Source organism: Corvus kubaryi, unplaced genomic scaffold (genome assembly GCF_017639235.1).
Source record: "Corvus kubaryi isolate FWS band 111438036 unplaced genomic scaffold, C.kubaryi_AGA036_p1.0 78, whole genome shotgun sequence".
Classification (NCBI taxonomy): domain Eukaryota; kingdom Metazoa; phylum Chordata; class Aves; order Passeriformes; family Corvidae; genus Corvus; species Corvus kubaryi.
This window is the reverse complement of record NW_024582065.1, coordinates 2,002,163-2,027,433: the sequence shown is the minus strand read 5'-3', so window position 1 is coordinate 2,027,433 and position 25,271 is coordinate 2,002,163. Positions and strand designations below refer to the sequence as shown.

The 25,271-nt window shown below is 49.6% G+C and overlaps 1 protein-coding gene across 1 annotated transcript in view; it reads right to left on the bottom strand.

Annotated features, from left to right (window-relative positions):
• CACNA1B (calcium voltage-gated channel subunit alpha1 B) overlaps nt 1-25,271 on the bottom strand; it is a 254,528-nt gene that overhangs the window by 71,333 nt on the left and 157,924 nt on the right. The window contains exons 13-18 of the mRNA XM_042052780.1: nt 23,096-23,208; nt 20,833-20,964; nt 19,943-20,015; nt 17,496-17,613; nt 11,815-11,882; nt 5,963-6,069 (exon numbers count right to left, since the gene is read on the bottom strand). Of these exons, the coding sequence (XP_041908714.1) occupies nt 5,963-6,069; nt 11,815-11,882; nt 17,496-17,613; nt 19,943-20,015; nt 20,833-20,964; nt 23,096-23,208 (611 nt within the window). The remainder of the gene's footprint in view (nt 1-5,962; nt 6,070-11,814; nt 11,883-17,495; nt 17,614-19,942; nt 20,016-20,832; nt 20,965-23,095; nt 23,209-25,271) is intronic.

The following is a 25,271-nucleotide window of genomic DNA, read 5'->3' as shown; positions in this document are numbered from 1 at the left end:
ATTCCTCAGCCATAACCAAGAAATTCCTTTGGCAAAACAGGTGGGAAACTTGGGATGGAGGAGAACCCTGATTTACCTGGAAGTCAGCACCGAGCCCCCAGTAAGTGTGGAGATTCTGGGTTTAATTGTTGAAAGCTGATGAACACCCCTCAGTGGGAGGCTGGGATGAACCTTTGTGTGCATCCCTGCCTCGTGTGGCGCAGAGCAGGACGGAGGCCACGCTCTGTCCTTGTCACACAAGTCCTGCAGCACTCCGGGGTCACCGCTCTGCTCCCGTGGCTGGATCCGCCTTTTTGAAACCACCAATTTCCCTGGAACCGCCGTGTGTGAAAGCACAAAGCCAACAGAGCCTCCTTCTCCAGGGCAAAATGACAGCAGGAGTTGATTTTCACCAGATGCTACTTACCAGGAATGAGGGACAGAGCCCAGAGAGTGGCTTTGGGTGTGGCCGAGTGGCCGTGACAGCGACAGTGAGGACAGGGAGGAAAACCCACGGGAGGAATCACAAAACCTCACACACTGACACACTCCAGGGGCAGGAGGAGAGGGAAGAAACCACAGCCAGCAAGAGAAAAAGAACACCTCTGCTAATCTACACCCCCCAGCACAGCACAGGTCATGGGCTGGGTGTTCAGGCAGCTTCTTGCTGGGTCCTGTTGGGTTCCCACAGCCCAACAGAGACGTGGAAATCAGCCACGGTATTCCCAAGACAGAAGGAAAACATGGAAAACCTCCGAGATGGAGAACCTGGAGAAACAGAGCAGGTCCCCCCTCCCTCCCCTGCATCCCCAGACCTGTACAAAAGGGACAGAGAAGTCAGGGTGAAGGGACTGAGGTGCTTCTCTCGTGGCTTTTCTGCCTTGCTCGCACTGACAGGCGCTGTCCCCCTGTGGGACGGCACTTACAGCACCAATGCTGTGAACAGCCCCAGGTGGGACCAGCAGAAACCAGTCCTGGAGACAGAAGGAGGTCTTTGGATGCTGGGAAGTTGTCCTGGGAAGTACAAGTAACTTTGGAAAGCAGCAGTGGGCAATTGGACAAACTGTGCTTAGGTCTGGTGCCCACGTCCAGGAGCTGTCTCTGCCACTGCCCACAACGTTCCATCCACCACCCCCGTTCTCCTCCCACCCAAAACTCACCCCTCAAACCTGGGATTAAATGATTTCCTTGGATCTGGCTACAATTGTAATCCATTACCTCACAGAATTAAAAAAACCCCCAAACCTCATAAATCAGAGTGTAAAAAGTTCCTCAAAGCGTGCCTGACTACCTGGCAGGCTCCTACAAATTTAGGGGTGCTGAAAAATTGCTGTTTTAAGGCTTTTCCCAAGAAAAGGTGAGGAGAGGGCGCTGGGGAATGCCTGGGCTGTGGGTGCCAGGTGAGCCCCTTTTGTACGGGCCATTGGTGCAGCCCTGGCTGGGATGGGAAAGGCAGAGGAGGAACCCAAACACGGGGAATTCAGGCATCAGGTCAGGCAAAACCAGGGAAAAACCCCGTGTTTGCTGTGGGGTCTTTGTGTGACCCACGGGGATGAGCCTGAGGGCTCTTCCTTCCTCTGGAAGTGGCACCAAAAAGTGCTTTGGACATCCAGTGCCTTGGAAATGTCCCCTTGTCCCCCCTCCTCCGTTCTGGCTGCCAAGGAAGCTGCACCAATGGTTTGCCCTAAAGACCCCTCGCTCTGTGGAGTCCCTCAGGTGCAGAGGCTGAGCGGGACAAATGACACAGAGGGGCTGAACAAACCCAGAACTCACCTCCAGAAACAACAAAGCAAGGAAAACGCTAAACGGAAAACAAACAAAAAAAGTCACAAGAAAAGAAGAATGAAACAATGGGCTCCAATCAAACACATCTCCTGTTTCCAGGCAAACATTGCAAACAGCGACAGAACCAACGCACCACCCTCGCTTTTCATCCGAAATAAATCCTTCAGGGTGGAATTCACCAGGTGAAAAAGGAACAGACACATCTGCTCAGGTGAATCCCTTTGGTGGAGCAGAGAAATGCTGGGAACTGGATGAAGCGGGAGCTCCAAACCAGTGGCACCACCCCTGCTTTTCATCCTGAGAAGCCACTAAATAAATCCTTCAGGATAGAATTCACCAGGTGAAAGAACCAACTGAGGTCAGAAACATCTGCTCAGGTGAATCCCTTTGGTGGAGGAGAAAAATTGTGGGAGCTGGATGGAGCAGGAGCTCCAAACCAGTGGCACCACCCCTGCTTTTCATCCTGAGAAGCCACTAAATAAAAAAAGCCCTTTCAGGATAGAGTTCACCAGGTGAAAAAGGAAAATGCTTGGAGCTGGATGGAGCAGGAGCTCCAAACCAACGCACCACCCTCGCTTTTCATCCTGAAAAGCCACAAAATGAATCCTTTCAGGATAGAGTTCACCAGGTGAAAAAGGAATTATGGCCAGACAAATCTGCTCAGGAGAATCCCTTTGGTGGAAGAGAAAAATTCTGGGAGCTGGATGAAGCAGGAGCTCTAAACCAACCATACAAACCAGGCTCACTTTTAATCCCAAGAAGCCACTAAATAAATCCTTCAGGATGGAATTCATCAGGTGAAAAAACCAGCTGTGGTCAGACACATCTGCTCAGGTGAACCCCTTTGGTGGAGCAGAGAAATTCTGGGAGCTGGATGGAGGAGGAGCTCCAAATCAGTAGCACCACACCTGCTTTTCATCCTGAGAAGCCACTAAATAAAAAAGGCCCTTTCAGGATAGAGTTCACCAGGTGAAAAAGGAAAATTCTGGGAGCTGGATGGAGCAGGAGCTCCAAATCAGTGCAGGATGTTGAGTGTGAGGCAGATGCAAGATCAATGATCCCTCCCCAGCCTGGCAGTGATGAACCTGTCACTAAAAGAGATCCCCAGGGTTCATCAATCACAAACAAATTCCTGGCTCCCACAGCATCCAGTTCCAGGTGGGAAGGTGGAGGTGCCTCTTCAGGCTGGAACGTGGGGTAACAACCAGTTCTTTGTGCTTGGGAAATGATGTTTAGGGACCAACACAATAAATGGAGCTCAGAAAGGAGAGGGAGGGACAAGGGGACAATTCCAAGGCACTGGAAGTGCAAATTTTATGGAGCCTGGTTAGGAGGGGAAGCTGGGGCAGCAGAACCAGTGCAGGCACAGCTCACCCTGTACTGGCATGGGAAAAACACCAGAGGTGGAGGATCCAACACCATGGGAAGGGCTGGAAGGAAGTTTAGGGGGAGACACACTCAGGGCTCGGAGCATGACTGACAAAACTAACAGAGAATGGAATGGAATGGAATGGAATTGGAATGGAATGGAATAAAATAAAATAAAATGGAATAAAATAAAATGGAATAAATGGAAACAGCTCCTCACCCCTGAGACAGCACAACCAACGTGACTTTTCACCAGGCCCAGCCCAGGGACAGCTTTGTCCCCTCCCAAACACTGGGAACAGGAACATTGTGATTAAGAAAATCCAAGGCATTATACTCTCTGCCACCTGGACTGATGCAGGCAGGGAAAACGCCAATGTTTTCAGGACATTGATCCGTGCCATCGATGCCTGCTGTTGTTAGAGAAATCCATGTTCACACGCTGGGAAAACAACATTAAACTATAAAATTAAAATAATATTTCTTAGGGGAAAATACAAATATAAAGAGAGCTCCTTTGCAGGAGCTCAGTCCCAGTTTTGCCAGGCCTTGCTCACTGAGTCCTACAGGGCTTGGATTCCCAGTTCTTGGTACGCCGGTTGTACAGGGGTTTGGTTTGTGGTGATATTTCCATTTGCCAAAAATCCCATTTTTAAGAACACCCAGCACTTTTCCCTCTTGGCATGTCCAGCTGTGGCTCTGATCTGCCAGGACCTGCCATTGCCATGGCTCTGCCCTCAGAGCACCGTGGGGATGAAGAGCAGGAGAAATGAAGAGCTGGGGTGGATTTGGGTGCCCAAAGGTCCCTAACATCAGCCCTGCTGCACTGGAGAGAGATATCCAAGGGATAAATGCTGCAAACCACCCCCGTAGCCAAGATTTAGGGGTTGCCAAGCCCCTTTGGAGTTCCCTATGGATGGACATTCCATCCCTGCATGGGTTGCTCACTTGAGAGCTGGATTTGTTCCCTGTGGGTCCCTCCCAACTCAGAATATTCCGGGATTTATCTATAAAACAAATTGCTTGGACACGGATTCATTAAATCGCAGGGATCACGAGCCACCCGTCCATCCATCTCCCAAAACACCCAACTCCTCCCTTGCCTTTTCCTCTAGGGTCTCATCCCCTTTGGGCATCAACCTTTGCACCTAAATGCTGCTTTTTTTCCCCAAAGCAAAGCCCCATGAGCTTTGTGAGTGGCCCTGGCAGACATCACAGCCCAGTGGTTGGGCACCAGGGTCAGGAGATGTGGAAACCATTGACTTTCCACCGTGCTCATGGGAACTTCTGCACAAACGGGGCAGGGCAGACTCAATTTGAGGCAAAATAAGCAAAAATCCACCATTTTACCCTCATTTCCAATTGTTGTCACAGAACTCTCCACGTGCTTTTGAAAAACTGGTGAGAAATCCTGGAAAAAGGTGATTTTAAGCCATTTCAACCTCAGCTCCACGGAAGTGGGTTGGTTTTTTTCTGCTGATTTCTAAGAAATCTTCCCCAAATGCAAAATGCTTTGATTAAAACAGAAGCAAATAAGCACCATCATCATCTTGCATTTTAGAACACCAGAACCAAGAAATTCATCAAAGAGCAAAAGCAATTATCCTCATTTGACTTCTTTTCAAGGCTGGCCAGAAAATAATTGTAAGGAAAAAAATTGGTCTTTAAAACCATCAAACAGCCAGAGCATAAATAGGAACTGATTACAGCAGTAACGACAAAATAAAATGGTGAGAAGAATAAAATATTCAAATTAATAATATTCTTTCCCTTCACATGGTACAAACTGGCTCCACTTGGCCTTTTGTCTTTGCTAAAGTGGATTAAACTCCCAGGAAAAAGAGATTTCCAGCGAAGGAACAAGCAGGGATCCGCCTCCACTTCGGGTTTTTTCCAATAAAATCAAGCAGGAAATTTCTTTTTTTTTTTTTTTTTTTTTAATGCTTGGAGATCTCCCCTGTAAAAGGAGTCTGGGAAACATCAGCAGCTCCCAGTAAAATGCAGGAATTTTGGTGCTGTTGTTGAAATTCCAGAAGAGTTCAAGGAACCTTTTCAGCAAATCCTTGTGGGGTAGCACAGAACAGAATCGTGGAATGGGTTGGGTTGGAAGGACCTGAAATCCCATCCCGACCTCTGCAGGGACACCTTCCACCATCCCAGGGTGCTCCAAGTCCATCCAACATTCAGAGACCTCCAGGGATGTCTCAAACAAAGGACAACTATTTCCACCTCCACCTCATCTTTGCACCTTCAGGATCCAGGAAAAGCTGGGCCCCAAAGCAAAGCTTTCCAAGGATTTTGGTATCACAGAGCCTGTGCTTGTCCTCATCCAGACATCTGAAAATTCCACATGGATGTTCCTACCTCCAAACCAGTTCCCAGGCATGATTTTATTAACCCAGCTCTTTCCAACAGCAAGGAAAGAGAATTCCAGCACATTTTTCAGCTATTTAAAAGGATGCCCCTTGCACTTGAATACCCAAAATCATTAAAAAATAAGTTCATTCTGTGCCCACCCCCCTCTCCTCATTAAAAATCCAAAGTGGGATGTTAACACTTCACCTGGTGAAATCTATCCTGGGACAGCTTAAAGAAAAAAAGATCCTCCTAAAATACAATTATTCAAAGGTGAGGCATTACCAAGAGAACCAAACTGAAAGAAATCCTTCATTAAACTCCTCATTAAGTGCTGAGCACTGCAGTATTTGGCCTGTGAGTGCCAGAGGTGGTGCAGAAGGGCTCACAGATCCCGTGGGATGCTCCAGCTGGACGGACACACAGCGACACTGGAAAACAGGGATTTTCTCCCAAGGAATCAAAGGGTGCTTACGCAGCTATGGAAATGTTGGCCGCGGACATGGGGCTCACTTCGGCCACTTCCTTGGCCTTCTGCAGGGCCAGCTTTTGGTTGGTGGCTTCTTCCATCTCCTCCTCGTCCTGGGGCACAAAAGGGAGAGAAATCAGGGAATAAATCAGGGAATAACAACAAGCAGAGCTCCCCAGGGCCTGAGGCGTGGGTGGCTGTCCCTGCTGGGCTGTGAGGACACAGGAATTTGAATTTCGGGCAGATTTTCTCGCAAGGAGCCCCAGGTTTGGTGCAAGCTGAGGTGAGAAAGGTGAGCTTTGCTCAAGAGGGTTTTTCCCCTCACAAAGCTGTCTCGACTCTCCTGGGTCTCCTCTCAGCACGCAGCACTGGGGAAGAGACTCTGATGGAGCAGGGAGAGACCTGAGCAGGAATGTGACCATTCCAGGTGGGACAATCCCCCAATTATCCCAGGGCTGTGTGGGTGATAACCCTCCAAAGCCAATGTCCTGCTGAAAGGCAGGGACAGGCTCCTAAATCCGTCCTGACCTCCTGCCCAGGGGACTTCTCTGAAACAACAACAAAAAATGATGGATTTGAGCCTGGTCCTGCTCCCATCAGTTTCACCCCAGACATTCCCACCCACCCCAGATCCCTGAGGACTCAGAAAACAAAAAGGAACAGTATTAAATGTAGTTTGTAGAGCAAAGTCATGTTCCTGCTTCCTGTATCTCTCTGGATCATGAGGATTTTTAACCTCTGTTGGCTCAGAAGAGCCTGAAGATTGTAACTGGGATTTCTCTCTTCCTACCCAGCATGGAAAGCACCACTAAAATTCAAACTACAGGATCTTAAACATTGAGATGAGAGCAAAAAAAACCAGCCTGGTTCCCCTTCCATGGTCATCAAGGGTCAACTTCCCTGGAACTTTTTAACCAAAATAAAGTCAAATCACAGCAGGGTAAGCACAGAGCTCCGATGGCAATGCCAGCACCTCAGAAATCCAGGGAAAACCACACTGAGAGCACTCACAGCCTCCTTTGCCCAACTTCATGGAATGCCTCAGGTCTGCCTCTGCTCTCCCAGGGTGATGCTGGAAGGAGTCAGGATTAAAATAATGGAAGCAGCTTTGGAAGAGGAAATTATAGAGATTTATCCACCCTGAATACCATCTGCATAAACAGCTCCTCACTCTGCCCTTGCTGGCATTTGCTCCAACTGAACTCATTTGGAAACTGTTTTCCTTTTCTCCTTCAGCAGGAAAAAAAAAAAAAAAAAAAGATGGGAAATTGATTTTAAAAAATCGTTACCGTATAAGTTTCTCCTTTTTTTTTTTTCCCCCTTTGCAAATATTTGCAAGTCTATAACCAGGCCTGAATAAAAGAGCTGCTGAGCAATTACACAAAGTCAATATTTCCAGTCGATTTCTCAAAGGTTTGGGAGCTTGTTGCAAATCAAGGGTGTTTGGTTTAATCCTGGCCTACAGCTCAGCCCTGGGCACCTGTCCTGTCACCCTGGTGGGGTGGGAAAACAGCAAAGTGCCCATGGATTGGGATAAACTCAGTTTAATTGGGAAAGAAAAAGCCATGGAGTCATTCCACATTTCCCATCCCAGCTTTTGCCATCGCCAGGACAGCAGAGCTCCCTCACGTGGAGCAGGACTGGGACAGCCCAACGTTGTCACTCTGAGTGTCTGGAATATCCCTTGGCTGTCCCAGCTGTGTGTCCCCAAATCCTCGTGCCCCCCCAGCTTTCCCCCTGGACTCTGTGGGGTCACCACTCAGCAAGAACAAAACATCCCTGAGTGCTTCCAGCACAAATCCCTGTTTGCCACGCAAATCCCCCAGCAGCTCCTGTGGAGAAAATTAACTCTTCCCATCCCACTGCAGCACAAATGTTATCCTCCAAATACGAGTTTTAAAAGGAGTAAGACCCCAATAAAAAAAAAACAAAACCTTTAAGGTTCTCCTTTCACCCCCCAGGTGTATTCAAGTTACTTCTTCCTTTGAGGGCTCTCCAGCAGCCTTAAAATCAAAGGCTGCTGATTTTTCTCTCTCTGCCCCTAAAGCACCAGGTGCAGGTTTTAAAGCCTCTTTCAGATCTGGGGCTTCTGCTCCATTCTCCCAGGTGCCTCTGGAATTCTGCTGGATTTGCCATCCTGAAGGAGCAGCAGAACGCAGCCATTCCTAACTCAGAACGAGCTCAGTCCTCAGCAGGTGTTTGCTTTAGAATATTTTTAATATTTCTTCTTCCACGCAGATATTGCGTTTCACTCCAGAAAGTGATTAATTTTTTGCCTGATATTTAAAATTCCAGCTCACACTGGCTCAAACTCTCACCCCCGTTTCACAGGGGTCACAGATAAAGCTCTTGCCCATAAGAACAACCATGGTTTATGTTCCCTTTCTGTTTTCTAGAGTTCTAAATTTTAATTTAAACCAATTTTTCATGTGGTAAAACCCATTTTTGGTGCCACCCATCATTAACATTGAATTTGCTTTAATACATTTAATACATTAATACAATTAAAGCCTTTTCCACAGGGCAGCAGCAGGAGAGGGATTTATGGATGTTCAGCTCTTGGTTTGGCCACTCCCTTCAGTCCAGGATTTCTGGGCATTCCCCAAGAATTTTATACAAATTTCTATAAAATTCACACATCTCTCGCACGTGTTTTTATCCTGCTTTTCCAGGGATCACTGGCACTGCACAGAGATGAGAAAACACTTCCCGCTTAAGGAGATTTAGGAAAATAAATCATCAGTTGTGGTGGTTTTACACTCCAGATTAATGAGGATGAAGGCAGGAGCTGCTTTCTGTCACCTGAGACATTTTTGATGAGCAGCAGAGAGATTTTAGAAGCAAATTTAGGGGGCAATTGCAGATTCCACTCTGAATTAGTGAACAGGAAGAAAAACCTGTCAATATATTGAAGAAAACCTAAAGGTTAGGGAACCTAATGGATTCAGCAGAGTTCTCAGGAATCACTAAAAATTGGGTTGGCAGAGTTTGAGTCAGTGCAAGGCCAGAACAGGAGGAGCAAGAGAGGGGCCTGGGAGCAGATTTTTTTATAGATTGGAAGCAAAGGTGGTGATTCTTTGGTTGTTTTCCCCCAAAAATGAGTCACTCCTAAGCACTGGTGAGCTCTGTAACAGCCACAGGATGATCGAGCTGCACTTCAATACAGTCCCAGCTCTGGTAACTTCCCTTGCAGGTCACAAAGCCCAGAAATGGCCAAAATGCCACATAAAAAAATCCCAAATTAGCATCCAGAAGTGGGGAGAGTTGAAATGTTCCGGTCCTGAGGCTGGAAAGTTTTCTGTCTGCCCTAAACAGAGGCACTTCCAATTGCTCCTGGTTTTCCCAATTACATTCAGCACTGATCTCAATGAATTTTACAGCAGAAATGTCAGGAAATTCTCCTGGGACTAACTGAACTCCTGAGTAACTTCCTTGTATGTCCAGGCCAATTTTGGGGTTTGCATGATTGTATTAACTCAGCAGGAAACCACTCATTCTCCAGCTACGTGTCTAATCGAATTTTACCTTTTTCCCCTTCTTTTGAATGATTTTGGGGGGGATCATAAATAAAATTAAAACAAGAAAAAAAAAAAAACAAACCCCAAGAGAGTTTCTGGAGAAGCTTTATGATTTAGAATGCTGCTGAACCCATCAATATTCAATTAGAATTTATAAACATCCACAAAGTCGGGTTTTTCTAACCCTCCCTGTCAGCTGCTGAAATATTCACAAGAAGGCACTTAAAGGATTAAGAAAGAAGGAGGATGAGCTTCATTATCCAAGAATGGTGCTGGGCCTCATCCCCCCTCTCAGCACAGGCAAGGGATGCCCATAAATCTGGGAGGATCTTTGCCTCCAGGCTGGAGATTTCTGTGAGCTTTAGGAAGCACAGAGACAGCTGAGCTGCTGAAAAGGAAAAATTTCCCATGAAAAACACAAAAGGAAAAACTCCAAAACAACAGAGAGCCATCAAATACAGCCCTGAGCAGCATTTTAAGGGAGGAGGGATGCAGAACATGGAATTGGAATATTTATTTTACACCTGGGAGCCACCAGGATGTTTGGAGGGTCTGTGCTGGATTTTGGCTGTTGGGAAACAGCTCCAGAAAAGCTGGGAGCTGGAGCCAGTCCTGCAGGAAACAGGGAGATGGCAAAGACCAGCTCAGCCCCAACAGGGATGTGGATTTTGTCTGGGAATTTGGCTGCTTCCATCTTCAGCAGCTAGAGGAGGGTGGGAAACCTGGAGAAATCTCTGTGTCTCTGGAGCTGCAGTGGGGATCCAAAGAACCAGAAAGGCTGGAAAAGATCAAGTCCAGCAGTGCCAGGTTCACCCCCAAACCTCAGCACTAACCCTGAGCACCAAATCTTTTTTTTTTTTTTTTAACATTTTTTTGAACAATGCCACGGAATTATTTGGGTTGGAAGGACCTTAAAGCCCCTCCAATGCCACCCCTGCCATGGGCAGGGACAATCTCCACTGTCCCAGGCTGCTCCAACTCCATCCAACACAGCCTTGGACACTTCCAGGAATCCAGAGAAGTGAATTACTGCACCTTTCCCTAAAAAGAGAAACCACCCTTGCCTGCTGCTGCCCCAGCACGTGGGCAGAGAGCTCTGCCACTGGAAGGAGTAAAGAAATTAAAGTTATAAAAACACAACCAGCACAACGGGGCCGCTGCTGCTTTTGCCCCCAGCAGGTCACTGGGACTGGTGCTGGTGGCAGCAGCACAGGAATGGGTGAGAAAAGCTAAAAATATGCAACCCCCCCCCCCCCAATTCTCCTAATAAATCCATCTGAGCACGCCAAGAAATCCAAACCGTGCAATAATCCAAGTGCAGCACTCGCAGTGCTCCTGCACAACCCCGAGGCTGAGAGCTGTTCTCCCTGGAGAATGCTCCAATGTAAATATTCTCCAGAGGGGAGACTCCAACAGAAATCTGTGTGCACATCCAGCTCTCTGCATCCAGCAGAGTCACATCGGGGCCATTCCCATCCAGGAATCCATCCCCATGCCCTGCCAGGACCTGGCTTTCTGCCTCTGGATCCCCTCACACCTGGGGAGAGGCAGGAATATCCCAACCTCTCCCCAGAATGCTCACAAACTGTTTGGCCTGGAGCTGATTGGAAAAATTTTAATTCTTGAATCCATCACTGACCTCAGCAAGGTGAAGCACACAAAACCAAAATACTCCCTGCAACCTGAAATAAAGAAACCTGAAGGGGGATAAACCTCCAGGTGCCTCTCTGCAGTGCAAACTGCTCACCAGAGGTGCAAAAACAGCACCACAACACCTGAATTTGCTTCTGTCTGAGCTTCCAATCAGCCAAAAATCCTGTTAATTGCTTCTCCTGTGCTCTTGGAAACAGCAAACGGGAGATGAGCAATGCCCACGCTGATAAATCAAAGTAAATACAAAACATTAAATACAAAATATTCACTGCAACCTGCAGGGGAATAAACCCCCAGGTGCCTCTCTGCGGGGCAAACTGGTCACCAGAGCAGGGGAAACCTCAGGGTGTCACCTGTGCCTTGGGTGCAGCAGCTGAGCTTTTTTATAGATTGGAAGCAAAGGTGGTGATTCTTTGGTTTTTTTCCCCCAAAAATGAGTCACTCCTAAGCACTGGTGAGCTCTGTAACAGCCACAGGATGATTGAGCTGCACTTCAATACAGTCCCAGCTCTGGTAACTTCCCTTGCAGGTCACAAAGCCCAGAAATGGCCAAAATGCCACATAAAAAAATCCCAAATTAGCATCCAGAAGTGGGGAGAGTTGAAATGTTCCGGTCCTGAGGCTGGAAAGTTTTCTGTCTGCCCTAAACAGCGGCAATTTCAATGCACACAGGGATCTCCCACCTACCTTGGTCAGCTCCTGGGCGTTGGCCAGGTTGTCGACAGCGATGGCCAAGAAGACGTTCAGCAGAGTATCTGTGGGAGCAGCTCAGGAAAAACTCCTCACACAGCACAGGCAGCAATTATTCCCCTCCTGCTGCCCCTCTTTTCCCCCTCGGTGTTTTATGGATTGACCCCTGGAAGCTCTGCCACCATTCCCAACTCAGCCACCTCAGCAGGGGCTGGACACACATTTGTCCTTCCCTGGAGAGGGAACAGGGCCAGAGGGGTTTCACCCCACCAGAGGAGCAATGTGGGTCCACCTGGTGTCACACAGACACCACAGGCCCTGGTTTTCCATCCCTCCAGCCCAGAAATGCAGATTTCACCCCCATTTTCCCCTCTTGTTTAAAAGGACACCCGGTGGAGCTGCAGGAAATTGGTCATTTTAAGCCAGTATTTGCATATTTATATGCACAGAGCTGCATAAAGGCGTGGAGTGTGTGAAGAATGGAGCTCAGGTCACTGCTGCTGGGAGGCAACGATCCTGGCTTATCCCACTGGGGTCAGGATGACAGTGAGGCCACCCCAGACATCCCGAGCCCCAGAGCAGCACACCCAGCCCTGCTAATAAGCTCTGCTGATAAAACAGCCCCCAAGCCTGGCCTAAACTGCACAGAGCCCAGCTAAACCAGGGCAGTGCCCACACCAGCTTAGGACTCTCGCAGAGCTCTGCATTTGCTCACTGAGACATAACCCCGGCCTGGAATTATTTATTCCTATTTAACTTTCATTTTTCCACTTAATGATTTCAGCTATTGCTGCATTTTATTGTTGTTATTCCAGCCCCGTGGCTGCAAAACGGCCCCAGAGCAGCCATAAATCAGCTGCCTTTGCACAGGGAAGGAGGGCAAGCAGAGCAAAACCACGGCAAAACCACTCTCCCAAGGAGAAAATGCATTTGGCTCTTGCACATCACCTGGGGACAGCAGAGCTGCTCATTCCAGAGCTCTATTTGCTCCTCCAAATAGGAATGTGCATGGGAATGGTCCATAAACCCAGTGAAAGCACTGCAGGAGTTTTAGGAAATTAATCCAGGTATTTGCAGGAGGCTCCAGAAGAGCTGGAGAGGGACTGGGGACAAGGACACAGAGGGACAGGACACAGGGAATGGCTTCCCAGTGCCAGAGGGCAGGGCTGGATGGGATATTGGGAAGGAATTGTTCCCTGGGAGGGTGGGCAGGCCCTGGCACAGGGTGCCCAGAGCAGCTGGGGCTGCCCCTGGATCCCTGGCAGTGCCCAAGGCCAGGCTGGACACTGGGGCTTGGAGCAGCCTGGGACAGTGGAAGGTGTCCCTGCCCATGGCAGGGGGTGGGATGGGAAGGGCTTTAAGGTCCCTTCCAACCCAAACCAGTCTGGGATTTTCTGTTCCCCTGCCTTGGGCTGTGGGGTGGGAGGGTGAGGGCAGGACTGGGGTGAGCGTGGTGAGAGGGAGGAGCCAGAAATCCCTCCTGGGAGAGCAGGACATCCCTCCTGGGAGAGCAGGAACAGCCAGAGCTGAGCTCCCAGGGTGCTGTCAGCCTGCAGGGAAATTTTGGGCATCCACGGCCTCCGGGCCCTTCCCGTTGTTTCCCATTCCTTCGAGGGCTCTCTGGAGGAGCACCGGGAAGTTGCTGCCAGGCAGAGGAGCCTGGAGTGGTGCAGGGCTGATCCCCCTCTCCCGGACAGAAATCCCGGTGTCCCTGCAGCTCCACCCTGCCTCGGGTGCTCCAGAGCCTTGTCCCACTTTCACGGATCAGGAGATTTCCCAAAGGACCAAAGCTGGCCCAAACCAGCGGCTCAAAGCCCCTCTGCTTTCCCTTTCCAGGGTTTCACCAAACAGAATCCAGCCCAGACTTCAGCACCAGACATTCCCAGCTCGAATTCCCACTGAGGGAGTGTCTCCAGAGCCTGGATGCCCATCGGATCTGGAGCCTGCAGGAAGCAGGAGCTGGATTCATCCCTTTGGATGTTTCTGCATCCTCAATGTCTCCAAGCCCTGCAGAGCACAGGATGCACAGCCCTGGGATTTCTCCAGCCAGGAGCCAGCATTGCTCCATGTCATGGAGGTTTTTTCCATCGCAGGATGATTCCTCTGGGACAGAGAGAGGTTTGGAATGTGACTCCCATCCCCTGCTCCTTCCCCTATCCCAGCAGGACAGCAAGGAGTGGCTGGGAGCACCTCGATCCCAGTGAACCCAGCGGATGCAGAACAGGAGAAAATGGTGCTGGAATCATCACCCCTCCCACAAAGAGCCAGATTTTTCCATTCCAAAGACATTAATTCCCCCTTTCCTTTGAGGGTGGGGGGCTGAGGGCACCCCTGGCCTCCTGGTCTGTGCTGGGTGTTTGGGTTTCTTCCTCTGGGGTGCTTCCAACACGCTGGAAACACTTCCAAGCCTCCTCCTCTGAGAATAAATGTCTCAGCAATAAAACTGTCTCCCTGCCCCTGCCTCCCACACAAATGCTGGAAGTGGCTCATGCATCACAAACAACCCCTGGAAATTGAATTAATTCCTTTTTATCAGATCAGCCCGGCTTGATCCATTTCCAAGCAGACACAGTCTGGCAGATTTGGGAGTTTCTGCCCCAAAAAAGGTCCCTCAGTCCTTTCTGCAGAGCCGGGGGATTCCCAGATTTCTCCCAAACTCCAGGCTCTGGCTCAGGCTGTGTAACCTGGATGAGCAGTGCCTGGAGCCAGGAATCAGCTCCTGCCTGGCATTGAGGGGCAGGGAAGGGCAGCATCCTCCAGGCAGTTCCTGCTTTTCCCTTCAGGCTCCTCTGCAGTTTTTCTTGGAGTTTTTTTCCTTTTTTTTGGCCTCAACAGATGCCTCAATTTATCAATTAAGTGGATAACAGTGAACACAGGCATGGTGTAATTTCCTGGAAAATGGACCAAATCCTGTTGTTACTTTGATCATAAAACTTTCATTAAACCATTTCTGGTTCCACACAGACTCTCTGGAAATGGAAACGTAACATGAGGCACTTCCCACTTAGCAAAACAAACTTTTCCTTGCTGTGATCCCTTGAAAAAGCAGATGGATTCAAAGAACCAAAAATGGATTCCAAGAGCCAAGTGCAGTGAATCCAGCAGCATCCCACCTTCCTTCCTCAGGAAAAGGAATAATCCCAGAGCCCTGAGCAGCTCTGGGAGGAGAATTGAGTCCCTCAGGTTTAAAAAGGGCAGGTTTTGCCAGCTGACCCCAAATCGCCCATCCCAGTTCTCCAACGAGGTTTGATCCAGCATCCCCAAACTCTTACAAGTGGCCTCACCAAACAGCAAAGCTCCCAAAGTGACAATAAACCCCCTGCCAGCAGAGGAACCCAGGCTCAGCATCCCAAAGGGCTCAGACTTTGAGATAAGAAAATAAGAGCGGAAAGTCCAATTGAAGAAATGAAGTCTCAGTATTGCAGAATCCCAAAATGATTTGGAAGGACCTTAAAGCTCATTTTGTTCCACCTCCACCATGGGCAGGGACACCTTCCACTGTCCCAGGCTGCTCCAAGCCCCAATGTCCAGCCTGGCCTTGGGCACTGCCAGGGATCCAGGGGCAGCCCCAGCTGCTCTTTAAAGCTGGAAAACTTTACAAGTTGGTGAAAAAACCCCCCAGGACACTCCCTAAGTTTTTTTTGGCTGTTATTAATCTTTGTCAGCCAATTCTTCCCTCTCTCTCTGTGCTCACAGAACTCCACGTGCAGCAGACTCATCCCAACCTGCAGGATCCAGGGAGAATCAAAGAATCCCACCTGGCACATCCTCCTCCCTTCCCAAATGCTTCCAAGGAGCTCAAGCTGTGCCACCAGCACGGGGCTGTGGGAAAAGGGCACGGAAAAGGCACTGGAGACATCTGGAAGAAGCCAGGAAAGCCACCCCTGGATCACCTCAGCAGCAGGAGGGAAACAAGACAGCTGCACCTGCCAGGATGAGATTTAGGGAGAAGGTGGATGAGGTTTCCACTCTCCAAATCCCAAATCCACAGCAGGGGCAGCAGGTTCCTCCTCCTGAACATCCCCTGCTTTCCCCTGTTAATGAAAACCAAAGGCCAAAGGAGAACTCCCATTGGAATTAAAGGTGAGGAAGGGAATTAATGCCCTGTTCCTCAAAAACGCTGGATCTGAGGTGAAAAGTCCCTCCCTCAGCTGTGCTGTCGAGCCTGATTACAGCTTAATCTCATTTCCAAATGCCAAGCCCGGAGGATTTAGAGCTCTCCCTGCCTCCCTGCTCTCCACTGACCCAGTTTTCCAGAGCCTGGTGCTTCTGGAAGGGCCGTGCTGCCGCTGGGAATGGGATAAATCCCATGGAGACACTCATGTGACAGGCACAGCTCCCACTGCCTGCTCTGCTCTTCCCTGTCTCTGCTTCTCATCCCGAGGAGAGCATTCCAGCAAAGCCAAAGGGCTGGAGCTGTGCCATCCATGGGCACCGATGGCATCGATGTCACGTTTTGTCACCTCCACTCCAGCTGGAGCAGCCCGTTTCTGCAGGAACTCTGTCTTCAGCCCCAGTGTTGCTCCCAATTCACCTCTCCCTTTCTCCTGCATCTGCCAGCCCAAACAAGACTCCCAGGAAAAGAGGAACGCTGGGACTGTAACCAGCAAGGAGGTCGGGAAATCCTCGTGGGAGCTCCTGGGTGGAGCAGCAGCGCTTTGGGGCCCTCTCATCCCGCTTTGGGGCCCTCTCATCCTGCTCAGCAGAACAAACAAAGCAGCCCCTCCCTGATGTCCAGCCTAACCTTCCCCTGGTGCAGCTTGAGGCCGTGCCCTCACACCAGTGATGCTGTAGCTGCTTGATGGTGGCAGTGTCACAGAGCATCGACCACCCCTGGGACAGGCACAGAGCCACCACAGCCCCTCTGCTCTCTCCCGGCTCTCCTCATCACACCCAGCTGCTCCCTCAGGGAGCTGCTTTGCTTGTTTGTGTATAAAATATAACGTACACATAAAATATCCCCTCCCTTCCCAAATCCCACCCCGGTGTCCCTCTGTTCCTGCCTCCCTGGACCTCTGGGATACACCACCCCTTCCCCAGCAGATACCCTGGGATATCTGGGGGATGAGAGCTCCCAGATTCTTGTTACCCTCAGGAGATTTCCATCTCTCAGAATAAAAAACCAGACATTTCCTGTGCCAAGGCTTGGAACACTGAACACTCCCAGAGCCTGAAACTTAAGATCCAGAATTAAATTTGAAGAATTATGTGGAGATGAGATAATTTGGGGCATTTGGGAGAGCACAGCTCGTTAAGCTGCCCCAGACAAAGGCACCAAGAGAATGAAGCCTCATCTCCACCATCATCTACTCATCTCCACCAAACCCATCTCAATCCTCCCCTGACTAAAAACAAACTCTTTGTGAACATATTCAAGGTCCTGCTCTGACCTGTCCTTGATTCTTTCTCCCACAATCTAAATTAACTCCTAACAGAACATTTGCAAGGAAAAACATTACAATTAAAATGAAATTTCTTTAAATTGAATTAAAAATAGTTACGTTGGTGTAAGAAAAGCGACACCAAGTTGGACAACTTACCTTCAGCTCTCACCCCAAAGCGCTGTCACGGCAATAATTTGCTTTTTAAAGTATAAGGTTGTGAGAATTTAGGGAAAACTGGGCATTTCTGAGAGGCTGGGAAGGACTGTGCCAGCCAGGACATCCATGGAAGGATACAGTTACCAAACAGGGTGAGGACGATGAAGTAGATGGAGGAGAACATTCCCGAGTGGACGCCGCCCTGCGACTCGATCCCGTGGTACATCACAGCGTTCCAGTCTTCCCCCGTCAGGATCTGCACGACGAGAGCACGGAGGGACAAAGAGAAAGGGTCACTCACAGGAAAGAGAGGTCTGGAGGAGCCAGGCAGAGCGAAGCCATCCAGGAATGTCCCCAGGAAATGGATGAACACGTGGGGACACCAGGCCCAGCATCACCAGATGGGTGAGGGAGGGATTGTCCCGCTCTGCTCGGGGCTGGGGTGGCCTCACCCCGAGTGCTGGGGGAGTTTTGGGTGTCTCAATATCAGAAAAAGACCTAAAGCTGTGAGGGAGTGCCCAGAGGAGGGCCACGGGGATGGGGAAGGGTCTGGAGGGGCCCGTGAGGAGCAGCTGAGGGCACTGGGATTGTTCAGCTGGAGCAGACTGAGGGCAGAGCTCCCCGGGGGCTGCAGCTCCTCCCGAGGGGCAGCTCCGATCTCTGCTCCTGGGCCAGGGACAGCACCCAGGGAGCGGCTGGAGCTGGGCCAGGGCAGGCTCAGGCTGAGAGCAGGGAAAGGTTCTTCCCCCAGAGGGTGCTGGGCACTGCCCAGGCTCCCCAGGGAATGGGCACGGCCCCGAGGCTGCCAGAGCTCCAGGAGCGTTTGGACAGCGCTGCCAGGGATGCCCAGGGTGGGGCTGCTGGGGCTGGACTGGCTGACCCTGCCCCTCTGGGTCACCTGCCCACTGCCCACCTTGACCAGGGGCTCTCATACAGGTGGAAGGAAACAAAATCCACGTTCTGACACTTCACTCCCAGCAAAATTTCTCTCTCCTCTCTGTTTCTAAGCCATGCAGAGATCCCAGGTTTCACCAGCGCCGTGCAGGGCATTTCCCAGAGCCCCAAGAAAACCCCGAGCTCCCAGTGCAGGGGACAAAACACATCCTGGGTGGACCAAACACAGCCTGGGTGTCCAATGACAGGACCATGACCCAGCCAGGGCTGCTGGGATAAAAACGGGCTGAAGCAGATGGCAGAAGAGATTGTTTGAGAAGCTTCTTACACAGAGCATCTCCAAAGGGCTCCGGGGTGGGCAGGGTGTATGTAACTTTCTTTATCCAGCACTCTGAGTGCTGTCACTGAACGGTGCTGCTCTGCTCAGCCTGGCTGAGGTTATGGAAGAAAAGCTTGGAAAGGAATCCCAACCCCACAGAGAAGAAACATTGACCTGGAGTTTGCAGCTCAGGGAAGGAGTGGGGTGGAACGAGAGCAGAGGGTACCTAAGAGCCTCTGCAGGACCACAGTTAGTGCAGGGCTGGTGGGTTTTCCTGGGTTTAATTCCTACCTCTGACATTCCAGACAAATGTCCTAAACCCAAATGTTTTCCTTCTCCCCACGTTGCAGGGTGTTTATCTCAGCACTAACAGGAAATATTCCAGCTCAGCATTCCACGGACAGCTCCAGTCCCACAGCCAACCAACACCAACATTCCCATGGCTCATATCCGGAGCTGCTCCCAGTTCCAGCTCCGTGGCAGTACCTGGATGTGTCTCTGAGCCCTTCCTTTGATGAGCATCAAAGTCTTATGCAAAAATTAATCCCCCACGATGGGCAATATCCTGTGAGGTGAGCACAGAACCTGCCTCACATCCGGGCAGCTGCCCCTGCCGAGCTCACAGGACACGTTTGCCACGAGATTCTTTTCCTGTCTTAATCCAGAACTCATCATCACTCCCCTTCCCTCCCTTTTTATCTCCTTTTTGGGTCGTGACACCGAAATACACCAGCCAAACCTTGCTGAGATCTGGGGAAGTTTGGATCTGGGAGGAGCCCACATTGTGCAGGATAAGGCTGGAAATGCTGGGATCTGTGAGGGTCACCTGGAGCAGGAGCAGCAGCCCCGACTCTCTGCTGAAACACCTGAAATCATTGCTTTAACATTACTTTAAATAATTTTAAATTATTTTAAACAATTTTAAATGGTTTTAAACTATTATAAACTGTTGTTTTTAAAAAAGACAAGTATAAAAAAGCTGTGAAATTCAGCTTTTAAATCTGAGCACTGCATCTGCCAGAGCTGCAACTCCGTGGGCAGGGGCTGGAGAACACAAAGGGCACACACGGATGTGGCACAGCCTGGCCACACACAGATTTTAATTCAGCACAGAAAGATCTGTCTTATCAGTATTTTTATCCCTCGCAATAAATCTTTTGTTCTCATTTTTCTTAATACCACAGCACTGATTTTTAATTTGATTTTTAGTGACACGTGGATTGGTCAGCGAAGTCAAACACACAAGAAGGAAGGGCCTCTCCTTTCTTAAATTCCACAGGTTTTTGGGGACTTCTTTGCCCTCCCTAAGCAGGAAGAAATATCCAGGAATTTCAATTCTAACACTGCCCCCCAGGACGAGGCACGGCTTTACCTGGAAGACTGTGAGGATGGCAGCAGGGAAGGTATCGAAATTGGTGGTTGGAGTTTCATCTTGGAAATTGAACCTGGGGAGAAGGGAGAAAACAAAACCGGACTGGGGAGGGACAAGCAGCTCCAGGCAGCCTTGGAATAGCCTTTAACACCCCATAAACCAAGTCAGGGAGCACCATTTGTTCCACCTGGCTACAATACCCCAGGCGAGCTCAGCTGGGAACATCTCAGAAGGTGTTTAACAAAACCATCAGCAAAAACTCAATTTCATTCCCAGAGAAAATTCCAGTGCTTTGAAAATCCATTTCCATCCCCAATTAAAATGAACAATCAAAATCTCCAACGATTTTGCAGAACGAACCGTTACAAGAAGTTTTCATCCTCAAGTGTGTAAAAGCCCAAATTGAAATTCCCCTCTCAGTAGATAATTTCTTTTTAATATTTTAGAGATAAAATCAGGATTGACTGGGAAAATCAAAGACCAAACAAAACCATTTCATTATTTCAGTTCAGAACCGATGCTGGAGTTTAAATAACACTGTGATGGTTCTTGCTGCAAAATCCACCACAGCTGCCATTTCTAATGAGAATAATCAGATCCACCAAAACTGTGTTTTCCAGCAGGAAAATATTCCGAGTGGATAAATATTGTGGCACTCTGGTTATCAGGGAAAGAACCAGGACAAAAAGCTGCCTCCCCCAGTCCTGGTTCAGCTCTGGGTGTACTGGGGGCCATGGGATGATGAAGGAGCTTCGAACTGGGGCCATTCCTCCTTAGGGAAGAATTCAGCTCCAGGGAGAACATCAGAACGGGAATTATTTCCCTATAAACCAGCCCTGTAATCAGGGATGTGGACACTTCCAGGCAGAACAAAGATCCCTCAGACTCACTGTCCTCCAAAGAGCTGCATCCCCAGCAGAGCGAAGACCACGATGAACAGGAAGAGCAGGAAAAGCAAACTGATGATGGATTTCATGGAGTTCAGCAAGGAGACCACCAGATTCCTCAGGGAATTCCAGTACCTGCGTTGGATCAGAGCAGCCAGGGGAGAACATGAGTGGGGAAGAGCCTTTGGTGAGAAACTAACAGGAATTATTTCCAAAGGAACAAGGGGAAATGGCCTCAAGTTGCACCAGGGGAGGTTGAGGTTGGATATTTTTCATGGAAAGGGTGGTCAGGCATTGGAAAAAGCTGCCCAGGGCAGTGGGGGAGTCCCCATCCCTGCAGGGATTTAATCGAGGTGGCACCTGGGGACACAGTGCATTCAGGCACTGGGATAATGCAGGATTCCCCTTGGGAGCTGCAGGGAGCTGGCTCTGGTCACACAATCAACTCAATTCTGTCATGGCAGGTGGAAAATCCACTGGATTAGGGCAGGGGAACTTCAGCAGCAGTGCCTTGGGAGTGGCACTTGCTGTCCTGAGAAGGGGCAGAGCCCTCGGGTCGGTTTGTGAAGTTTAAATCTCTTCTCCCAAGGAACGAGCAATAACAAGAGGGAACGGCCTCAAATTGTGCCAGGGAGGTTTAGGTTGGGTTTTGGGAAAGATTTCTTCATTAAAAGGGTTGTCAAGCCCTGGCCAGGCTGCCCAGGGAGTGGTGGGCTCACAGTCCCTGCAGGGATTTAAAAAGCTGCAGATGTGGAGCTTGGGGACACGGGTGAGTGGTGGCCTTGGCCCCAACGGTTGGACCCGATGCTCTTGAAGGTCTTTTCCAACCTAAATGATTCCTCCCTTTATTCATTGTGCTGACTAAAATCAGTGGTCAAAAATGGCAAAAGTAAAATCGTAACTTGCAAAAACGTCCAACATTTTTACAAAGTACAGCAAGCAGCAGCAGCAAATCTCAGCAGCTCTGGGTACAACGAACTGGTGATAACTGCTCTGAATTCACTGCAAAGCCAGGAGTGTTCTCCACATGAAATCAGCGCCAAGGTAAATCCCAGTGACATTTTTGGTGCTGGTACCCACCTGTTCTGCTGGACATTTACAGAATTTAAAGTTTCCACCCTGTTTGTCCCAGAGCACAACAAATGACACAGTGCCACACACAAACCCGGGATCTGAATATTAATTAGCAAGAAACAATTAGCAGGTAAAAATCAGCCCCACAGAGCTACAAAACTTGTTCCTGGTTACTTCAAATGTTTTGCTCAAATTTTCTTTATCTATTTCAGGTGGTTGGGGTATTTTTGGAGGGAGGGGCTGTTCCTCCTCCTGTTACTTCAAGAATTCGGGGAGTGATGGAAAGAAGGGAGGACTGAGGAGGCAATGGTGTAAAAAATAAGGTGGAAAACAGCAGCAGGAGCTGAATTTGTCATCAATTTCCACAGCACGCCTTAGAAATCCTGCAGGAACAGCTCTGGATGGATTTGGAAGGGGCACAGGAGCTCTTTGCTAATGCCAGCACACATTAACTCAAGGCAGGAGCATGGAAACAACAGAAAAGCTGTGGTAACCTGAGTGAAAATTCCACCTCAGAGTCTCCAGGCTGAAAAACTCCGTCATTCCCAGCCCAGGCAGCAGGAACACGGATCAGATTTGGTGGCTCCTCAGCCCGGGGATTAGCACCCAGCAATCCCCAGGGAATTAGGCTTTTCCAGAGCCTAAATACTTAAGGAATTGTCAGCAGATCAGTGGGGAGCTGATGGGACTGAGGAATTACATAAAACTTGGGGTTTTTTTACCACAAAATACAAGTGGTAACGTGAGATTTTTGATTTAAACAAGCTTCAAGATAAAGCAAGGAAGGACATTCTGCTGTCAGCCCACTGAGCAACCAAGGGTGGACAAAGCTGGACGTGAGGCTGGGGAGAGAAAGGGCTGCTAAAATTCCTTGTGGATGCAAATCCAGGCTCAGGAATTCCCAAAATTCCCAACTGCCCAGCCAAGGAAAGGGGAAATTCTGCATCTGCAGCTTTAATCTGCTCCTGTGCCCCAGTGCAGACTTTGGAGGATGGCACAGGCAGGGTTTTGTGCCAGCTACTCCAGGGGGGTGGAGCATTGGTTGTTTGGATTATTTGTAACTTTTTAGCAATTTAATTCTTAATTTGTGGTGGGTAAGCGTGGAAAGCACTCCTCCTGGCCCTGGGGCTGCTGACACAGATGTCCTGGGGTGCTCAAAGGTGGCTGTGAGTGCCAAGGGAGCTGCACTTACTTTGTCACTTTGAAAATCCTCAGCAGGCGCAGGGCTCTCAGGACGCTGATGCCAAAGGAGGTTCCCGGCTTCACTGCAGCCCAAATGACCTCAAAAATGCTGCCCACGATGACCTGCAAGGAGAGACCACTTTACAGAGGGCAGAACTGCTGCTGAGCTCCCTGTGAGGCTTCCAGAGAGGCTCAGGAGAGCTCAGGACTCACAGCTCGAGCTGTTTCTTATAAAAATTTCAGGAGAATCCTAAATTAGCCAGAAGAAGTGGAAAACTTCATCCCAATTTTCTCCATCCCAGTCTGGCCATAGCCAGGAGGAGAACACCCAGTGATTTTTACACAGATAGGAACTTGTTGCTTTCTTCTCTACCTTAAAATACCTTTTTTTGAAGGACACTGTAATTTTTAATCATATTTTTTAACACTGGCTCAACTGCAAATGCCAACAGTTCATTTTCCCATCCCACACAACCTTGCAGAGGTGCAGGGGGGCATTGCCCCATCCTCCCCTCCCTATCAGAAGGACTAAAACTCCTCATCTCCAGCAGCTCCGGGTAAGTTCTACCAGAACCTTCTGGCACCTGAGAGTCTTTAGGAGAGCAATCAAAGCAATAATTATGATGAGATCCTGCAAAGCCTCTGGCACACACATCCCATCACCTGCCTGGCCCTCAGCCTCGGGGCACTGAAAAAACTGTCCTGAATCAAGGTGGGTTTTTAAAGTTTTGGTTTGGCTCGTTGGTTTAAGGATGGCAGAGGATTCACCTCAAGCAAGGAAAAAATCTCCTCAGAAATCCTTTATTAGGAAAAGGACAAGCAGAGATGGGTTAAGCACAGCTGGGAAGGACAATTAAGCCCACACAGTTTTCTGCAGAGTTAATAGGATCAAACAGGCATTTCCCTGCCAGTTGCTCTATAATTCACATTTACCCAACATTTCTGAGCTCCCACTGCCCGTGGGCCCCACCATGAAAACCAGTTTTGAACTGGCTGTCACCAGAGCCGAGCTGGTTTGTGGAACATTAATGGGGGGAGCAGGGCTGGGAGCTCCTTTCATGGACAGGAGCTTGGATGTCTTTGAAAATTCCAGCACTGCTTGACTGCCCTGCAACACACGCTGTGCCCTGAGCTTCCAGAAAATACAGAGGGAAAGGGAGATCCCCAACAGTTGATGATTCCCCTGTCTCCCATCTGAAGAAGGAGAAACTAAAACTTCTCTCCCACCACTGGGAATCCCTCATGAACCAGCACAAACCTTTCCTCAGCCCTTCCACATCCCACTGGTAATTAATTTTCCTCAGCAGGCCCTCCTGGGAGCCTGTTTCACACCAGACCCCGCTGGGCTGGTGCTCCCCGGGCTGATGTTGCTCTGATTTGTTGTTTCACCCTTTGCATCTCGATGGTTTGTCAGACAAAACTGGGCACAGCCCTCTGTGATGTTCCAGTGCTGAACTCATTCTGGGGGCTGGAAGGTGGGTGGGGGAGGAAAAAACACAAGCAGAAGGAGGATCCCTATGGATTCTCTGAAGGAGGAAGAATTAGCAACAGATCAACAACAGCTTTCCCTCCTGGGAAACCCTCGGCAAAGCTCGCTGCCAGTGCTGCACACCCCACAGAGCTCAGAGACCTCGTAGGTTCAGCTTCTGCTCTGTGCAAGCTCCTAAATCACCTGTCCCTGACAAGCTCCTGTTGTGGAAGGAGCACCCTGGATTGAGGGATCCAAGGAAACTGGCAGCCAGCCTGGGGGGCAGCTCAGAGCCCAGCCAGTGCAGGGTATCAACCTCACGTCAGTCACAAGGCAGCGACACCACGAATGGACAATTTGTGCACAGTCTGGGCATTGTCCCTGGGCTGTGCAGGACAAGCCATCCCAACCCCCTGAGCCACCACAGCTGCCAGGACACCCTGGAGAGTCCCACACTTGGGACAGCCTCGTGCAACACCTCGGGCTGTCAGGCAGGGGTGGGTGATTTAACCTCTGTTTACTCTGAGCTTTGCTGCTGTCACAGCCTAAAAGAGAATGAATTGGCTCTGCTCAGAGCCTTGGATTTAGGAGGGTCACTCGCTGAAGGTGACAACACCTCCTCCTCCCCGTGGGAGCACAGGAATTTTGCTCCATGAGGAAGAGAGTTGCTCCTTTTGGCAGATAAAAACCAGAAACAACAGAGGATGTCAGAGCAGGG